At 47.8% G+C, this 19,900-nt stretch overlaps 1 protein-coding gene across 4 annotated transcripts in view; it reads left to right on the top strand.

Annotated features, from left to right (window-relative positions):
- The first annotated feature begins 5 nt into the window (after nt 1-5).
- The window catches only part of GTPBP1 (GTP binding protein 1), a 26,066-nt gene continuing 6,171 nt past the window's right edge, over nt 6-19,900 (top strand). Inside the window, exons 1-12 of one of the 4 annotated variants that reach the window (XM_064491439.1) lie at nt 6-632; nt 3,306-3,417; nt 3,660-3,717; nt 9,400-9,606; nt 10,190-10,538; nt 13,391-13,514; nt 14,361-14,475; nt 15,930-16,074; nt 16,190-16,372; nt 17,156-17,291; nt 17,920-18,098; nt 19,428-19,628. In XM_064491439.1, the coding sequence (XP_064347509.1) occupies nt 441-632; nt 3,306-3,417; nt 3,660-3,717; nt 9,400-9,606; nt 10,190-10,538; nt 13,391-13,514; nt 14,361-14,475; nt 15,930-16,074; nt 16,190-16,372; nt 17,156-17,291; nt 17,920-18,098; nt 19,428-19,628 (2,001 nt within the window). In that variant the 5' untranslated portion in view covers nt 6-440. Of the gene's footprint in view, nt 633-3,305; nt 3,418-3,659; nt 3,718-9,399; nt 9,607-10,189; nt 10,539-13,390; nt 13,515-14,360; nt 14,476-15,929; nt 16,075-16,189; nt 16,373-17,155; nt 17,292-17,919; nt 18,099-19,427; nt 19,629-19,900 lie in introns of those variants that run through there. The other 3 variants (XM_010983568.3, XM_031463290.2, XM_031463291.2) reach the window with 3 other exon arrangements.

The following is a 19,900-nucleotide window of genomic DNA, read 5'->3' as shown; positions in this document are numbered from 1 at the left end:
CTGAGCACCGCCTCAGCTGGAAACGAGGAGAGTGATGGGCGGTGAGGGTAAACGTTGTGTGTATTTCTCTCCTCATTGGATGGCTGCTGTGTCAGTCGTACTCCGCTTTGCTCCCATTGGCGACAAGGCTCCAGGCAGGTAGCGTGGACACGATGCTGCCCCCTCCTAAGATGCGATCGAAGCGCGTGACGTCTCAGACATTTGTTGGGGTTTGGGCCTTATTAATTATTCACTAGCTACTTGGAAGAGCTGTAGCGATTGGTGGCTGAGAGGCCTGGTCGGTTGTTTCTTCGCTAGAGATACGTGTCACCCTCTACGCGGCGGGAGAAGTTTCGCATAAATTATTCTGATGAGCTTTGGGGGGCGGGGCCCGCATATATTAGTCAAATGATCTGAGGAGGGAGGGCAGGTCGGCTACGAATTAGCCTAAGTTATTAAAGATGGCGGCGGAGCGGAGTCGCTCCCCGATGGACTCGCCGGTCCCGGCCTCTATGTTCGCCCCCGAACCCAGCTCTCCGGGGGCGGCCAAGGCTGCGGCGGCTGCCGCCCGGCTCCACAGCGGCTTCGACTCGGACTGCAGCGAGGACGGTGAAGCGCTCAACGGCGAGCCGGAGCTGGACCTCACCAGCAAGGTAGGCCCGGGCGCCGGCGGCGGCGCTGAGGGGACCGGGCGCTGAGGGGACCGGGCAGTGGGGCCCGGGCGTTGGGGCCGAGCTGTCTCCGGGGCGATGGCGGGGGCGGGAGGGGCCGAGCCCGCCCACCTGCCGATTCGGGACGCGCAGCGGGCTCCCAGACGAGGGGCGGCCCGGCGGCCCTCGGCACAGCCGTCCTTCCCCGGCGGTGCCCACCTGGCCTCCCGCCGTCCAGCTCCCGCCGAGATCACAGCCCCTCCGCTCCGCCACGTGGAACGCGGGCGCCCGACGCCGGCAGCGACCCGCGCAGTCGCTGTCCCCGCGCGGAGCGCCTACCCCCGCGGAGACCGAGAGTGGCCCTCTCCGTGGACTGTCCGCGGCAGCCGAGGGTCGGAGGTGGCTTGGGCAGGGCGAGCAGAGGCGCGGGAGGATCAGTGGAGCAGGGAGGGAGCTGCGTCTTCCTAGTGTCGGGAAAGGAAGCATTAAGTAGTCGCTCAGTCCGGGAGAGATGTCTGAAGAATATCTACTTTACAAATGCACACAAAACAAAAGTGAAAGATGGGCATGACCCATCATTTCGCCATCCTGGAAGTGGGACTTTATCTCGTATGAATGGAATAATGAAGGACGTTTTAAATAGTGTCTTTTGAGCTCGTGAGAAGATAGGCAGGATTTAAGGGCTCACCTTCTGCTTGGCAATGGGGGGATTAGAAAGTAAGCATAATTTGGGACTGGTGTTTTGAAGGTGCCTAACATTGCTAAAGGAAAGAATGCCAACTTGAGAGTCAGGCAGGGTTGGGTTCCCTTTCCTGCCCTGCCAGTTAAAAGGGCTTTGTGACCTTGGGGAAGTTTCTTAACCTCTCAGTTCTCCAGCAACATCATCATTTAAGTACAGATGTGTTGTAAAAGTGAGAAATGTATGTAAGAAACCTACAGTACTGCTGGATACATACTACTCAGTAAATGTTAGAAGTGAACTAGATAAACTAGTAATTTCCTGTGCAGATTAAATAGCAGCTGATGCAACATAGAACACCAGTATCACCTTCTACCTGTTGTTGGATACTTACAATAGAGATGTTTAATGAATTTTGAAAACATTTGTGACTTTTCAGTCTGTGGTGGGTGGCAAAATTGCATGAAACTTGGTCCAAACTGGGGAGAACTTTACCTGCAACTAACTGCTCTCCCTTTAGTCTCAGCTGATTACTTAGAAGCCAGTGCTCCACCTTATCACAGTGATCCTGTCTGGTGCCTCTAATACCATAATGAGGATGGCCAAGTTTGGAGAGAGGATAGTGAGGGGAAATGTGTGAGGCAATGGGACACAATGTAAAAGACCCAGGCAGCACCCAAGTTCAAAGTACAAGCTCTGATGAGTAAACTCAGGAAATTGTAAGACATGCACTTGACTCAGAAGCAGATGAGCTAGATATCAATTCATGGTCAAGGTGCTGAAGAAACCTGAAAACAATGGGAAATTGCATGACAGAATTGCAAAGAGAGTAGTACCTTCATTTCCTAACCAACTTATTTAATGTTCCAGGATAGGGAAGTGTTGTTTCATACCTAGTTGGGGAAATGCTTCTCACGGTTTTAGAGTAGAGAAGCTATAGATAAATTTGGTGTTATCAAAAAGAAAAACTGATGTGAAGGGAGAGACGAGATGGGTTGAATAGATTTGATTCCTGAGGGAAAGATTAAAAGCTATAAGTTTATATACTTTACTTGCTACAGTTAAATGTGGGGACAAACCTAAGGCTCTGAGAGCTTCCAAAGGGAGAAACAGTTAGTGAACTGTGGTGGCTATGTTCATCCAAGATTTTTCTAGGAATGATGGGGTAAAGAAAACTGTAATTATGACTTACTGAGTTGTGGACTAGATACTTTCCATGTTATCTTATTTGGTCTTTACAGTGGCCTTAGGATGCAAATGGTAGTGTCTCCATTTTGTAGATTAAAAAATTGGGACTCAGAGGTTAAGTCCTTTATCCAAGGTCACACATGAGTGGTGAGAGAATGGGATCTGATGTGTCTATTGGTAATGGCCTTCTCAAATAAGTGGTTGATATTTTAATGTTATTGGCAGAAATTTGCAAAATGATGGTGCTAATACCCATATTAGTGGTAATGGTGCTTTGTTGATAAAGATGACTCTTGTAGCAGTTTTTACTGCCGATTTCTAAATAATCAAGATAGTCACAACAAGATGGAATACAATTCTTTTGTTATTATGGGAATCATTGGCTTTGGGTGGAGGACATGGCAGTGTATGAGATCTCTGTCCTGTGAGTTGCAAGCTGCAGGTAGAAGATTTTGGCATGTAGGTCTAAAGCACTGCTCATTAGTTTCTACCTACAATGCCAGATTCTCAGTCATTGTGGATCCTGCCCCTCCTGTTAAGTAGCAGGATGCAGGCTGCTTACACCCTCTTTTCTGTGGGTTGTGGTTCAGACATACTCATTTTAGTACTCCATATAACTCAGCTCATGTAAGGCCTTGGGCTCAAAAGCTATTTAAGGAGAGGCAGAGAGGGCATGAGGGGGCTGCACAGCTATTTCAGATCAGTGTGCTGTGGGGTTCAGCCAGGGTCTTTGGTCAGGCTATTGATCTGCTTTGGCTGTGGTGCTCTTCTAGCAAGTGTGGTCCTAAGGCTGTTGGTTTCTCTTCTAGCTGGTTCTAGTGAGCCCTACATCAGAGCAGTATGACAGCCTACTTCGGCAAATGTGGGAGAGGATGGACGAGGGATGCGGAGAGACCATATATGTCATTGGGCAGGGATCAGGTGAGCATAGTTTTCCTTTCACTTTATTAAAAAAATTATTTAGAGCACATTTTCCCTCTTTAATCAACTTTTCCTGTTCATGTGTATCAGTTGCAATGATTCTTTAGTGTCTGCAGAACTGTTTGGGAGGACATAAAAGTACAAAGTGATAATTTTAATTCTCATCGTAGTGGTCATAATATGCTTGACTTTAAAGATTCACTTTCCAAGCGGTTTTACAGATACTTCTTTTCTACCTCCAGTACTCTACATTTGCATAAAGGGAGATGAAGCACAAAGCAAGGAAACTTCTTGTCCAAGGTAATAGAGTAAGTCACACTTAGGTCTGGAATTAAGCCTTCCCTAGGCAGCTCTAGGTCTTCCCCTCCAAACCTGTTTGCAGATCCCATTGCTACCTACTGCCTGCTTAGCAAGAAACCTCTGTGATACTTCTTGATGTCAGCGAGAAAAGGACACCCAGAATTCCTCTCTTCAGCAAGGCTGCCTTGCCCCTGACCACACTGACCTTTCAGTGGATATTGCTGTGATAACAAAGGTCCTCTTTTCTCCCTGTGAGATCCCATGAGACATGTAGCCTTGTTGCTGTTCTGGAAGGGACTTGTTACTGCCCTCCAGTCCCCTTATTCCATTGTAATGGGGCCCATTCCTTTAGAAGAAGGCAGCCCCCATTGTAGAATTCCAGATTATATCTTGGGCTTTTTTTCCCTGGTCATTCTTAGTTTATACCCTCAATACAAAGCCTGCTTACCCTCTTCTTCAATATGACATTATCCTTGCTGAAATGGTAGCTGGGCTTGTTTGAATAATTACGAATTTAGCCTGTACCAGATCTTGTGTCTCATCTTTGCAGAAATCCCTAATAGGCCTCAGTGCAATTAAAGGAACAGTTCTCTTTGGTGAGTGTAGGTGTTGTAAAGGCAAGTAATAATTCTTTTGTAGTCTTGAGTTTAAGGTGGAGGAAATCTCAAAAGTCATTCTGTAACTATTTGACAAATATCTATTGAGTATCTTCTTAAGTCTTGATACTGTTGCAAAGCACTTTTGGATACTTAAAATCTGGCCTCTGTCCCAAGAAGGAAAGATGGCTTGTATACAGTTAACCTCAGTTGAAAACAATATTTGGAAATACTGCAAGAATGACACGAGGAAGAAGGGTTTGATCTCCAAATATTGCTCTGCCATCCTTTGAAATGTTTCTCTTATCTGTCCTTTCCTTTCCATCTTTGCTGTCACCTCCCCAGTTTTAGGTCTTATCATGTCAAAGAAGGAATGGTCAGAGAGATAGGCAAACCAAGAGGCTGCATGTCAAAGAAGAGTGGAAGTTGGCCAGCATTGTCAAGTGTTACAAACACAACAAGAAGTCAGGCTCAGAAAAAGGCATTCCATTTGGTGACTAGGGGATCACTGGTTACCTTTTGAAAGCTTTTGTGTCAGGTGCACATCTGGCCCACTATAATAGAATGAACCATTCAAAGATCACTTCAGGCTTATAGAACTGAAGAAACCACATCCAGATCAATTTTGACAAGTGTTGGGACTGTTCTTTGAAGACCAAGATTCTTAAAGCCCTCTCTTTCCCCCTGTTCTTTAATGTGGACTCTTAGTGAATTTTACTATACCTTGATGGCTCACAGCTAATTAACCCTCCCATGACAAAGCTTAAGAAGATGTCAAACATTCATTAACACATATCTTACCCACCCAAACATTATCTTTGCATCTAGCAATTGGATGCTATTAGATTCATAGTGAGTCCTTTCCTGCTGGAATTCTTAAGAGGTAGAAAGAGATCATAACTAGTTAAACAAGTTGAACATCGAACAGAGGACAAACCAGATGCAAGACCCCCAGGAGTCAGCTGCATCACTGACTTCTGTGTGTGCTTGGTACTTCACGTCTGTTTATCACTTCCTTCATCTGTGAAATGGGGCTAATGACATCCCCCCAACCTCAGAGAAATTTTGTACAGATAAATTAGAGTTTAAAAACTTCTAAGCAGGGCAAAGGAATGTGTTCTTTGAGAATACATTCTTAAATTAAGGTTGGTATTTTAAAAGGAGGCAATGTGACCTAGTAGTTACTTCAGGGTCTGGAACCTGGCAGGTCTGAGTTTGCCTACTGGCTCTTTACCTTGTCTTAAAATGGGGATAAAAATAGAATCTAGTCTCTGGTGTCATGGTTAAGATTCACACTGGGCATATAGTAACCACTATATAAATGTTAGTATTAGTAGTTGCAGTAGTAATTTTTAAGAGTTCCAGGTTATAGTTGACTTACCCTGAGATTTCTTTCAAAAAGAACCTTGTTCATTCTGCAAATAGTAAATCATGACTTTCTAAGAACCAGGTAATGTAGTAAAAGTTCAGGGAACATGGGAGGAGTGTTGTCTTTGTTGGAGGGTCAGAAAAGTCTTGAAAGCATTTCTGGGAGGAGGTGCCCCTTGAGTGAATTCTAAAGGATGAGTAGAAATTTTCCAGGTTAATGGAGGCAGCAGTGAGTGAGTAGAGAAAGCCACATGCACAAAGGCATGGAGACATTAGTATGCCGCCTGTGGCATATTCGGTGGACCAGAAGTGATTCAGTAAAGTGAGGGTGTAGAGTATGAGGTTGAGAGTATTAGGAGGGGATACTGGACAAGTAGTCAGTGCCCAGCTCTGAGGGTCTTTGGATGCCATACCAGTGTGTTTAGAATTTTATCCTAAGTTTGGGGAGACTTTGTATCACCTTGAGCAGGAGAGTACAGATAGAAAAGACAAGTCAGTGGGCAGGACTCAAATCTGGTCCAGTTCCTGCATGGCTGAATATGCAACCTTTAGTAATTGGACCTCTACAGCTTTTCTTCTTGGCCTTTGTTTCCACTCCTACAGAGGGAGGAGTACAAGGCATGCTGGAGAAGAGTGAGCATTTTCTGGAAGCGTTGGATGGATAAGGTCACACCAGTGATTGCCCCCTAGTGTGGGACAAGACCTGAAAGCATTGCTTTTCATTGTACTAGAAGCAAGAAAGGTTGGGTAGAATTTGGGGGTCTCGCAGGAATGGCAGGACTATCAAGCCTTCTCTTAGGAACACTTCCAACAAGTCCTTCTCTAACCCAGATTTCCAGAGCTCAGTTGGCCATGCATTTAGAAACTCCTCAACCCAACTGCTCTCCCTTTGTTGATCTGTTTTGCATTTTACAAACATTTGAGGACTTAGTATAGGAAAGGCACCCCTGTGGAGCATCCAGGAATGTTTGAGATATGATCCTTGTCCTCAGGAGGCTTATGTATAGTGAGAAAAGACATGCATCCAAAACACTATCCATGGTAAATTGTGTAAGGGAGCAGAATGGGTAGGATTTGGACAAGTGGAGATACGCTGATTGGCTTTCTAGGATAGGAAATGCATGAACAAAGGTTTAGAGCTGGAAAAGTGCAGAGAACATGGGAGGATGGTAACTGGGCCACCTGCACTGGAACAAAACTTAAAAGGAGAAAATAGGTGCATGGGGTGGGATAAATGGGGGAAGCCTCTAAGGAATTGGAACTGAATGCTGCTGGTCCTGGGGAGCCCTTCCAAGGCTTTGACTCAGAAGTGACAGCATCAGAGCTGTGCTTTGTTAGGAACTTAAGCTAGTGTGTCTATGCAGGATGGGTTGGAAGGATTGCTAAGACCAGTTAGGGATCTCTTGTGGTGATTCAGGTAGAATAAGGGCCTGAAACAGACTAGTGGCATTGGGTTGACAAAAAGAGGACAGCAGGGACAAGGAAGGGGGCAAGATATAAAGCTAGAGTCAGTAGGACTGGAGTGATAAATGTTAATAAGCTTGGGTGACTGGAAGGACAGTGTTGTCATCAGAAATATGGAAGGTAAGAGGAGGAACTCATCTGGCGTTAAGAGGTACCCTTGCCAGAGGAAAAGACTATAAGTTTGGAATCATAAGACCCAAGCTCACATGGCCCCTCTACTCCCTACCAGCTCCAAGACCTCTCTGGGTTGTTTATCCCACTATTAAATGGGAACGGTAATGCCTGACTCATGGAGTTGCATTGAGGACTAACATGCTTTATTAAGTTTTTGTACTGTTGTTAAAAAACGGAGTGGAATGGTTGAGTTTGGACATCACGCTTCTAGAATTGTCATTTAGGCAATTGGAAATTCAGCCTGGAGCTCTGGGAAGAGGACTAGTTATGAATGTTTTTGTAGTTTTCAAAATGACTGTTGAAGCCATAGAATGAGATGGCCAAGGGGAATGTTTTGAGGCTAGAGAAGAGGGCCACTGACTGACTACTGAAAAAGATTGGCATCTGGGGACAGGAGCAGGAAGAGCCAGCAGAGGAGACAGAATAAAGAACAAGAGGGTAGGGGCATGAATCAGGAGATTTCGGGTCATAGGCAAGCAGTGTGGAAGAGAAGTGCTTCAGAAAACAAAGGGAGGGGGAACTATATTCAATATATTGTAGTAACCTATAATGAAAAAGAATATGAAAACGAATATATGTATGTATATGTATGACTGAACTATTATGCTGTACACCAGAAATTGACACAACATTGTAAACTGACTATACTTCAATAAAAAAAAAAGAAAGAAACAAAGGGAGGATGGCCAGCAGTGTCCACTGCTGCAGGAGTCAAGGAAGGGGCATTGGATGAATGGGTAGAAGGCTGTCGATGACTTGAAAACCAGTTTTTTCCAGAGATCAGCGAGTAGGTAGTGAGGAAATACAGTCAACAAGTGTTCATTACTCTGGAGATGCTTGGAGAAGATGGTAGCTCAGTAGATAAGCAGAGCCAAAGGAGGAGGGGCTGGGTCTTCTTTTTGTAGTTTAGAAATGACTTGAGCTTGTTTGTAAGGGGAGAAGTGGATAGGGGTGAGAGAAGGTGCTGCAGGGTCTTTCTAGGCAGGAAAAGAGAAGAGGTTGGGCACATGTGGGGCGGGGGGATGAGCCCAGAGAAGGAGCAGGGGTGCTCTTGGAGACAGGCTGGAGGAGAAGCTGAGGGAGTTACTGTGGGAATAAATATGATACGAGGCTGAAAGCACCTGACTGGGATTGTCATACCATAGGCACTCAATACATTATTGGTTGATTGATCAGTCCTTCCCCATCCTAAGCTCAGACTTGCTGGACGTTTCACCTGAGCCACCTCAGTTAAAAATCTACCCCTAAAATCATTCTTAAATTCTCTCCCCATTTTCCTTTGTCTCCTGTCCTCATTATCTCTTGCCTGGACTATTAGAATTACTTCCTAACTGGGCTCCCCGTTTCTGGTCTCTCGCTTGCCAGTGCACATGTTATACTGCTGCTCAAGAGGTCTTTCTGTCCTACAGCGATCTGATCATGTTACTCCCCTGTGTAACCCCCAAGGCTTCTGACTGTCTGACATATATGTGTTTTGCTGCTGTGTGATGTCCGTCTGCTTAACCGTTTCCACCTCTCATGTGGTTTCCTGCCACCCGACATCCTGCTTCCCAACACACTGTGCTGCTAACTGGTCCCTGTATGTGGCATGATCTGCCATGTTCCATGCTTTGTTCCACTGCCTGCCTAGGATGTCTTTCCTTCTTTCCCTGCAGGCCCTTTTTTCATGTTTGGAAGCCCAGCTTGGAGTCAGCACCCTGCAAAGCTGTCCTCAGCTTCCCTAGGCAATGCTAGTTGCTCATGCTTTACATTCTCTTTGTACAGTTCTGTCGTACAGCACTCAAGTTGTATTGCAGTTAATTAATTTCCTGTCTTTCCTGCTGGGCTGTAAGCCTGCTGAGGGCACATGTATTCCCCGTACCCAGCATGAGGCTTGGCATAAAACCTAGGAGAGTCTCAGTGATTACTGTTGAATGAATTAATGAATGCCCTGCTTAATGGGGAAGCCCTTGGTCCTATTATTTCTTAACTCTACATGTGCCCACATTTTTGAAATATCAGGTAGAGAGAGCCATGTTCTTCTCCAGTGTCCAGGGTGGGGCCTTGGTTAGGAGTGGTTGACTGGCTGGCTTGTTGGCAGGCTGACGTCTGGGCTCTTGTCACCAGATGGGACCGAGTACGGGCTGAGTGAAGCTGACATGGAGGCCTCCTACGCCACAGTGAAGAGCATGGCAGAACAGATAGAGGCTGATGTCATCCTCCTGCGGGAACGTCAAGAAGCTGGGGGCCGTGTGCGCGATTACCTAGTCCGGAAAAGAGTAGGAGACAATGACTTCCTGGAAGTCAGGTGAGGGGCCTTCAGAGCAGCTCAGGGGTCACCTGCAGCATGACCTTGGGGTCTAGGGCTTCACAAAGAATGGTGATTGAGCCTTTGACACCTGGCATTTGGGCTTCGCCCTTTCTCTTCCTGAAGCATGGAAGAAGTGTCCAGAGACATTGATAGCTCCATTCTCTATTTCTGTACTTCCTCATCCCTAAATATTTCCATTTGGGAAGAGTGGGAGAGAGGCCAGCCATACATCCTGTGGCCATTTTGGGGGCTGCATTTGCTTTTCGATCAGTGTGAGAAGCTAGAAACCAGGGGAATGGAGGGGAGCATTTTGTGCCTCTCTTGGCTTTAGGGCTCCTGTCTGGCAGCTTTGGGGAAGCTAGTGGAAGTTAAGGGAGAAAGCCATTGTGGTGGGAACCCAGTTCCTCCTGAATAACTTTCTATTCCCTGGATACATCTCCCAGTGTGCTCATCCATGAAGAGAAGGAGCAGTGAGCTGGAGAGGCTCAGGGGTGAACCTGGCCTTATGGATCCAGCTGCTGGGGTTCACTTCACTCACCCACTAACTCTCACACAAATGTATTGGTTCATGTACATGCAGGGTAGCAGTAGTGGGCAACGTGGATGCTGGCAAAAGTACGCTTCTTGGGGTCCTGACCCATGGAGAGCTGGACAATGGCCGAGGCTTTGCCCGCCAGAAACTCTTCCGCCACAAACACGAGATTGAATCTGGTCGCACCAGCAGTGTGGGCAATGACATTCTGGGCTTTGACAGTGAAGGCAATGTAGTGAACAAGCCAGACAGCCATGGTGGCAGCCTGGAGTGGACAAAGATCTGTGAGAAATCCACTAAGGTGATTACCTTCATCGACTTGGCTGGCCATGAGAAGTACCTGAAGACCACTGTGTTTGGCATGACGGGCCATTTACCTGACTTCTGCATGCTCATGGTAAGTGAGGTGATGCTGAGGGGGAGGGGAGGCTTCAGCGGGTCTCTTAGGGTGTGGTTATATGAAGTGTTTTGAAATTATTTTGAGACGAGGCCTTTTAGTTTAGGGTTTTGACATTGGGTAAGGACTACAGGTTTTGCAGATGTGCCCAGTCTTCTGAGCTCTGCAGTCTTCTCAAGGGGTGTACGTCAATCTTTCTCCTCGGCTAGGCCAGGAAGAGATCCTCGTAGCAGATACCGAGGTGCCATCTGCAGATCTCTCTTATTGTTTGGAGAGGCACAGAGGAGGGTTTCTCCTGGGGTGTTCCTATTACCTTCAGGAGGGTTTTCTCCTGGGGTTGGGCTACTTTGTGATGATACCAGGAGCACCCTTAAAGATGGGGAGGCCTGGGGAAGAAATGGAGGAGAGCACAGACAGTGATTGGAGAGGCCTGAGAGGTGGCCTCTTCTGAAGCCTGGAACGAGTGTCACCCAGACCTACAGGTACTTGTTGAGAGACTTCTGGATGCCTAGCACTGTGTGGGGCCTGAACAGGAGAGCAGTGAACAGGCTGTCCGGAGCTCACGTAGAGCTTACAGTCTAATGGGGATAGAGCTTTCAGCAGCTCATCACGTAGGTAAACTGAAAAGGAAAGGGAGCAGGGGCTTCTTTCAACATGCTGGCTCATGTTGTGAAGCGTGCATTGGGTCCCTTTGCTGTCTTCCTCCCTGGCCAGAGAGTTGGAGTCTGTGAGGCCCACAGCCTTGGTCAGGACTTCACAGCTTTCACACAGAGCACAGGCGAGCAAGTTTTCCTGTGGCAGATCCTTCTCAAAGCCCTTCCCCCGTTTCCCAGTTCCTCCAGCTGCCTGTATTAATAAGCATAGTAAATATAAGCATCTGTTCAGAGCAAACTTGATCAAGTTGCCCCACAAACTCAGGTTCTCAGGCAAATTCTCCCCAAACTGGAGACTAAAGAGAGGCAGAGCATATGTATGAACACTCTTGTCGGCTCTCTGCCCACAGTTCTTGGGATCTCAATGTGATTTCATCTCCCATATCTTTGAGCTTTGCATGGGGCCCTTACCAACCTTGACTGGCTAAGGAAAACTTTATAGGAAGGAGTTTCAGTGGAAGAGCTATAGGGTGTATTTGGGGCAGTTGTTGGGTTGTTACTAAAAAGGGTATAGAAATCAGTTTAAAATGAGCATTCTTCTAACTGGGCTACAGTGATCAAGGCCAATTAATGGAAATATCCTCACCCAGATAAAATGTTATATATTATCTGACTGTTAGACTATGAGCTAAATATTAAAAATGTCTGTAGAAAACAATGAAATATTTCATAATTGTTCTTGGCAGTCAATTTCCAGGAAAAAAATAAAAACTCTTGAAAATATGTAGACCACAGCGAGAGAGAGCATTCTCTTCTCCCACTTGGGAAGAACAAAAACAAGCCTGGATTGGTTAGGGAAGGTGGTTGGAGGGAATGGGAAAAATTAGGAGGAAGTTAGTGGAGGTACCTTGGTGTCGGTCAAAGGAAACATGTGTGGGACATCTGTGTCAGCGGGGTAGTGGCTCACCTGTGAACTGTGATGATCAAAGGAAAGCATCACTTAAACAGTCTGGAATGTATAAAGCCCTATATATATATAATATATGGTAATTTTAATTTTAATTTTATTTTATTTAGTAAGTAATACATTCAAATGGTACAAAAATAAAAAGGTACCAAAGGGCTTATAGTGAAACGTCTCTCTTCCTCCTCTGTTTTGTTTCTTGCCAGAGGCAACCAGTACTTCCAGTTTCTTATGTATCCTCCAGAGATATTTTGCAATCATACCACCAAATGTATATATATTTTCTCTCTCCAATTTCAGACATTGAGAAATGTTGAAAGAGTAGTCCAGTGAATACCATAAATCCTCCGCTTAGATTGTGATGGATGCATATGTGGGTTTTTTGCATGGGGTTTTTTTGGTTGGTTGGTTTTTTGGCTGAATCATGTGAAAGCAGATTATAGACATTGTGACTCTTCACCCCCAAATACTTCAGCACACAGTTCCTAAAACTTAAGAACTGTCTCCTACTGTTACTACAACTAAGAAGATGAACAATAGTTCCCTAATATTATACAATATCTAGTCTAAAAGTGTTTACATTACCTCAGATGTTCCCCAGATGTCTTATAGCTGCTTTTTTCAAACAATGATCCAATCACCACTCTATATGGTAGCATGGTATGCTGTATACCACCTTGCTTTTTTCCCTTAAAAACATATCTTAGAGATTACCCCACATCGGTAGATAAGAGTTTCCTTTTTCTTTTGTACGGCACACTTTTGCATGTGCTCTAATTTATTTAATCAGCCTTTTTGATCATATTTTAAAACATTGTTATGGGAAGGAATAGTAACAGCAGTAACAGCTGCCATTGCTTGAATACCTAATTCATGCTAGTTGTGTGCTGGACCTTTGACATATGTTTTGTCATTTAAACCTCAAGTGACCCTCTAAAGTGGATATTGTTATCCCCCATTTTATAGATGCAGAAACTCGGCCAGGGTTGTTAAACTGAAATCCATTATGATGACTCTAGATAGTTGTTTTCTCAGACTAAATTTGTTATTGTTTCCAAGTCTCAGATTTTGATAGCCCACGTCATTAAATTGGCGGCTAAACTAGGTTGTGCCCAGCCCAGCTTTCATCTACAGCCATTTTTTTCCTGGCCTAAGGCTTGTGCCTCCTGTGTCCTGTTCTAATGGTGGCCTCAGAGATGGGAATTCTTTTACTTCAGCCTTCTTTGAGCCCCTGTGCCCACTCAGCAGCAATCTCTGTCTCCCTTGTCCTGATGGTTCTTTCTGTGTTGGGGCAGGTGGGCAGCAATGCTGGCATTGTGGGGATGACCAAGGAGCACCTGGGCTTGGCATTGGCACTCAACGTGCCTGTCTTTGTGGTGGTCACCAAGATTGACATGTGTCCTGCCAACATCCTGCAAGGTAAGTGAAGCCAACAGCCAGCAGCAGTCTCTCTGTTTGGGGCAGTCACCCACTGTGGTTCCTTGTTGATCTGCTACCAGGGCTGCAGCCCAGGGTCTTCTGCTTCCTTGTATTGTGCTTAGAACTTGGCCTCAATAACCGTTGACCTAGAATCTTCTGTTTCCTCCCTGTTTGGCTCTTGGTCTGAGCATGGCCTAGAATTATCTTCTACTCTTTGTTCCTTCTGGTTCCAAATGCAGGATCCTTGAGATTCCTAATCTGGCACCTCTTTTCAGGTGATTCTAGGCAGAAGGGTGGGTTTTAACATCTAAGCTGGACAGATATGGTGACATTTGGGCAGAGAGTCTGATTACCTTTTACCACCAAAGGCTTCACAATAGGGTTGCAGGCCTAGGCTTTCGTGTATTTCTCCCGTATCGCTGAAGATGGCAGAAAAGAAGTGGAGGTGCATCCTTTTGGAAGGCCTCATGAGGGCTTCTGCCGGTATCTAAATGTCCTAGAGATCTTTTTGTCAGATGAATTTTTTTTCCAGGAAGCAAAGACTTCTGGGGCAGCGTTGTCCTTCTCATAGGATGTGGGTCTTCTGGAGACTTTGGAGAAACCTGACAGTGTTTAGACTCGTAACCTTAGCAGACAGGCCCCATCTGGACTCTCCTTCTACTTTAGCATGCACTTACCCATCCAAAGTTTCGATCCTCTTTTTGCTTCTCCAGGCATTGTGGCATTTAACACTGTCCATCTGTCTGTCTCCTGCTTACATCAGTAATGAGGAACCTATCTTGCCCTAGAAGCCTGGCCAGAGAGAAGGCTGTATCCTCCTAATTTTGTTCCATTTCACCCTTTAAGAAACTCTGAAGCTGTTACAGCGCCTGTTGAAGTCACCAGGCTGCCGGAAGATCCCTGTGTTGGTGCAGAGCAAGGATGATGTAATTGTAACGGCCTCCAACTTCAGCTCTGAGAGGTAATGGGTAGGGAGCACTCACTTCTGGGCAGGCATAGAGATTGGTTGAAATCAAACATTCTGCTCTCAGGAGTGTTGCTATGGGGCTGTATCAGGTAACTCAGATTCTGAGGTTCTGGCCTCCCTGAGGTTGGAGTCCTAGCTGAGACTTCAGTGTCCTTATCTGTGAAATTGGAATATTACCTTCTCCATAAGGCTCTCATAAATGTTGGAAACGATGTATGTAAAGCATTTAGTACTATGCCTAGCTGCTGTATGATAGATACACAACTATATTTATAACTGTTTTTTTATACTGTTATTTCTCAAAAGTACTCTAATCGTGGATCAGTTTGAGCATTTACATATCAGTGTATCCTTTGATTCTATAAATATTTATTGGATGTTTGTTCTGTGCTGGGCTTTTCATCTAGGCATTGAGGAGTCAGAGTTGCCTTGGGCATAATCCTTGTCCTCAAGGTGGTTGGCTCCTTGGTCAGAGATAACTTCCTGATAATAGTGAATTTTGTTAACTCTGCTCCTTCTCCCAGGGTCTTGGGCTGCTTAGTACAGGACCCAGAGCAGCCTGACTGTGGCTCTGCCCTGATGCTGTCTTCAGTACCACCAGTTGGCCAGCAGAGGGGGTCCATTTCAGCAGGCCACAATTCATTCATTTTGTTGAGGGCCTGTTCCTTGCAGTCCCTATTCTAGGAGCTGTGGGGCATGTATAATTCCTGATTCTGAGGAGTTTGATTAACCATGGATAGGAAATATAGAGGCCATGAGTAGGAAGTAAAGATAACTCTGACAGAAAATCAGATATAGTCATGTGTAACAGAGACACAAAAAGTTCTCCAAAAGTTCAGAGGGAGTCAAGGGTGCTCATCTGGGAAGGGTTCCCTGGAAGAGGTGGCATCTGATTGGAGATGGACTCTGAAGGATGAGAGGATTTGGTAGTTGTAAAAGAGGGAAGGAATTCAGGCAGAAGGATCAGAGTGAACAAGTACATGGGAACAAAAAAGTCCCAAGCTTTAGGAGAAGGGAAGATTCTCCGGTCTGGCTGGAATATAGGAATTTGAGAGAAATAAACTGGCAGAGATGTTGGGAGGAGGGAGTCTGGCTGTCATCTCTGCAGTGGAAAGTCAGTTAAGGATTTAAGCATGTGTGTACTTTAGGAAGAAGAGGCAGTCATGAGCCCCCCCCCCCCCCAACAGGGCAGTGGTGGTGAGACAGGTGGGGACAGATTTCAGAGATAAAACTGAGTAAGACAAGAAGACTTCAGAGCAGGTCTGGACAGGAGATCGTGGGCCGGGCAGAAGGTGGAGCCCTGGGAGCCGGTGAGAGGGTGGTGGGACCCTTAGCAGCAACAGCTGTTTCAGGAGCCCTCCTGCTGCTCCCACCCTATCAGGCAGGAGCTGGCCACCTGAGCTCCTTTCTTCTTTTCTCTCCACTCTCCCCTCACCCACCTCCTTTAGGATGTGCCCAATATTCCAGATCTCCAACGTTACAGGCGAAAACCTAGATCTGCTGAAGATGTTCCTCAACCTCCTGTCACCTCGCACCAGTTACCGGGAGGAAGAACCTGCTGAATTTCAGATTGATGACACCTACTCTGTCCCGGTGAGTGGGCTTTGGTGAACTGAACAGGGTGGGAGGCTGAGTGGTACTTCCGGCAGGACTGTTGGGGTGAGTCTGTGTTTGGGATGGACTTACTGGGCCAGGGTCTTCTCTGTAGGGTGTAGGAACAGTGGTGTCGGGGACAACACTGAGGGGCCTAATCAAGCTGAATGACACACTGCTGCTGGGCCCAGATCCCCTGGGTAACTTCCTGTCCATTGCTGTCAAATCGATCCATCGCAAGCGCATGCCTGTCAAGGAGGTTCGAGGGGGCCAGACGGCCTCTTTCGCACTGAAGAAGGTGAGTATTGATAATACCAAAAACTCCCCTCGGGCTCCACGTTATGCTAGGCCCTGGGCCGTCTCTAGTCCTCACAGCTGCTCTGTAAGACAGGAATTACTGACCTCACTTTTACAGATGAGGAAACTGAGGCTCAGAGAGCCTGAGTGACTTGCCCAGTAAGTGCAGAGCTGGGACTTGAACCCAGACCTACCTGCCTCCTAAGCTCTATTCTTCCACTGAGTGCCCAACCAGGGTACCTTGAGCTCAGAGGTGAGCTCAGCTGGGAGCCTCCTGCTGTGCAGAGGCTCTTTCTACATGGGGCTGTCGGGGTCCCCGCCAAATTACCATTTAGCTTTCTGTCCGCTGGGGATTGGGGTGAGTGCTAGTTCTGGGGTCACCTATCTTTCCCACCATCCCAAAGTAACCAGCAAAGTCAGATTTTCTTTATACTTTCCAACAATCATGTCATGGTGGCCCTATTCCTTCCACCTGAATGCTTGCCTGCCTTTGCCCTGTCACCACCCACTTAATTCTTACCCATCCCACAAGGCCTGGCTGAAATGCCACTTTCTACATGAAGTCTTTCCTGACCCTGGGTAGCAGTGTTGAGGTTTCCCACATGCCACTAAAGTCCGCCTTGGGCTGTCTACTCTAGAAGTCCTGTGGTCCAGTGCAGTGAGAGGGCAAGGCCAAGTTGGGGTGGTCCCAGTTTCCAGAAGGACTCCTGATCCTCCACGACCAAGGGGTGAAGCCAGAAGGCAATATTGTCCCTAAGGTCTGGGATTCCATCTTTTTTTCCAGATCAAGCGCTCATCCATCCGGAAGGGCATGGTGATGGTTTCTCCACGCTTGAATCCCCAAGCATCCTGGGAGTTTGAGGCCGAGATCCTCGTCCTCCATCACCCCACCACAATTAGCCCACGTTACCAGGCCATGGGTAGGTGTCTAAAGGCACTGCCAGCCAGAAGCTGCCTGCTCTAGGTCCTCCCACAAAGTGCTCCAGCAATCCAAACCCCGAAGTTTCAGCTACAGCCAAGAGTCAGGTCTCTGTCCCGTTGAGCGATGCCATCCCCTCTGTTCCACCCACGAGCTGCGGTGTTTATTCAGTCTTGCAAACACAGAGTGCTGGCTCTATACCAGGCTCTGGAGATCCACACCTGCCCTCAAGGACCTCACACTCAGTTCTTCAGTAGACATCTACCAAGCGCTGTTGTGTGCCAGGTAGTGTTGCCAAAGTGCTGGGGACAGAGACAAGATGGCAAGGGCCCTGCTGTCAGGAAGCCCACAGTGCAGAGGAGGCATGCATGCAAACAGAGTGCCCTGTGTTCAGGAACTCAGACTGTGGGTCCAGGGAAAAGTGGGGTCTAACTGGAGGAAAAGATGGGAGAGTATGAGGCAGGATCAAATCCAAGAGCAGGCCTCTGGCACTCAGCCACACTTGGCCCCGCACCGAGGTCTTCAGCCTGCCGCAGCTCCAGCATGTTTCATGCTTTTACTCACTGCCTCCCCTGCCCTGAGGCAACTGGCAGCTCAGGCCTATCCTGACCTCCTGGCTCCCTTGGCAGTGCACTGTGGGAGCATCAGGCAGACGGCCACCATTCTCAGCATGGACAAGGACTGTCTGCGCACCGGGGACAAGGCCACAGTGCACTTCCGCTTCATCAAGACCCCCGAGTACCTGCACATAGACCAGCGGCTGGTGTTCCGGGAAGGCCGCACCAAGGCTGTGGGCACCATCACCAAGGTATGGCCTGGCAGACCACCTTGCCTACCTGCAGGAAGTACGGGGGCCACTCCATTTCTAGACTGTGAGCACAGCAATCCCTTTTTGAGAAGCCCTGTGGAATTTCCCTCACTGCCAGGGGCAGAGGCACCAGTCCCTACCTTGGGAGAGCTGAAACTGCTCTAAGGTGTGGCCTCAGTGCCATCTTCTCTGCTCCCCTGAGAGGCGATGTCCCTAGACCTCCCATCTTTCTGGGCTTTGGTGGTGATCATGGAGGAGAGAAGGTGGGGTTGAAGCATGGCAGTCCTCAGCAGGAAAGGGTGGTGGGAAAGTGTCCAGGCCTAGCCAAGGTCGGCCTCTGAGATGCTGGGCACAGGCTTCGATGACCTGGCTGGGGCAGTGCACTTACAGCAGTGGGTCCAGATGGAATGAGTACTAGACAGTAGTGATGGGCTTGAGTTCCCTGGGGGCTTGAGCTGTCCGTCTCCTGGAGCCAACCTTATGCTCTCTGCAGACTTCATCCATGGCCTTGAGTAGGGGCACTTGATAGAGTGGTTTAACCCCTGCTCCATACAGCCTGTCTGAGATCTTGGAATCAGCCTCAGGCTCACATTTCCTCCAGAATGGCCTTCCTTAGGCCCACCCATGGTGACCTCAGAACTGCAGCGTATGTTGTGGGAGCAGGGAGGGGTCATATCCTTGAAGGCCCACTTGCCTTGGTCTGGCTAAGAGTTTGGCAGGAGCTGCCAGCACATGCTGTAGTGCCCTTAGGGTTGTAGCTGGGCCTCTTCCCTACTTTGTTTGAAATTGAACTTGGGCCACCAGGGAAGGCTCTGAGTCAGTCCTTCCTGGATGGTAGCTCTTAAGATTTCTGATGGCCACACTCCAAATGTTTCCTGCTCCTGAGACACTCGGTCTCTCTGGGAGGCCTGAAGTCAAAACTTGCCCCAGATTCTTGTTACAGGGGCAGCAGGAGATACAGCTTATTCTTTGGGCAGACTGGACCCCAGGCTGGGAGCTGGGCTGAGTAGGAGATGGCTGAGGTTCACAGATTGTCTGTGGGAAGAGCAGCTAGGGTGGGGAACAGGATGGCACCCTCCTGGGCTGGGCTGAGGCAGGTGAGACATCAGCCCGGGCCATGGCAGCCCTGGTACAGTGAGTGGAAAAGAAAACATCTCTGCGTCCACCCCCTGTCATTGTCCTCCTGCCACCCGCCTCACTCAGGACCAGCCAGGCCATGGAGTGAGAGGTCCTGAGACCTCTAGGGGTGGGGGATGGGGGGGTGGGAGAAGCTGAGCCCATATCACTGCCTGCAGCTCCAGTCTCATCCCCACCCCTTGGCTCCTGCAGCTTCTCCAGACCACCAACAACTCCCCAATGAACTCCAAGCCCCAGCAAATTAAAATGCAGTCGACGAAAAAGGGTCCCTTGAGCAAACGAGAAGAGGGGGGCCCCTCTGGAGGGCCAGCAGTAGGGGCACCCCCACCTGGAGATGAAGCTTGCTCTCTAGGGGCTGCACAGCCAGCTGCATCCAGCAGTCTTCAGTCACAGGTGGGTGTGCTTCCCAGGCCGGTCCTGGGCCCCTGACCACCTTGGGCAGGGTTGGGGTGGGAGTGCGGCTGTTTCTCTAGTCAGTGGGGGTGACTCATAGGAGAGCCCAGCCAACCTTTGCTGGCCCGTCACATCTTCCAGTTCATGGACAGGTGTTTACCGCAACTCCTGGCCTGTAAGTGCTAAGTGTGAGCTTTTTGTCTCTTAAGGCAGTGTTTTTCAAACTGAGGTGTGGCCTACATAAAGTCAACTTAATGGGTCCTGACCAACGT

The sequence above is a fragment of the Camelus dromedarius genome, chromosome 11 (genome assembly GCF_036321535.1).
Source record: "Camelus dromedarius isolate mCamDro1 chromosome 11, mCamDro1.pat, whole genome shotgun sequence".
Lineage (NCBI taxonomy): Eukaryota > Metazoa > Chordata > Mammalia > Artiodactyla > Camelidae > Camelus > Camelus dromedarius.
The sequence above is the reverse complement of the archived record's forward strand: the minus strand, read 5'-3'. Positions and strand labels throughout refer to the sequence as shown.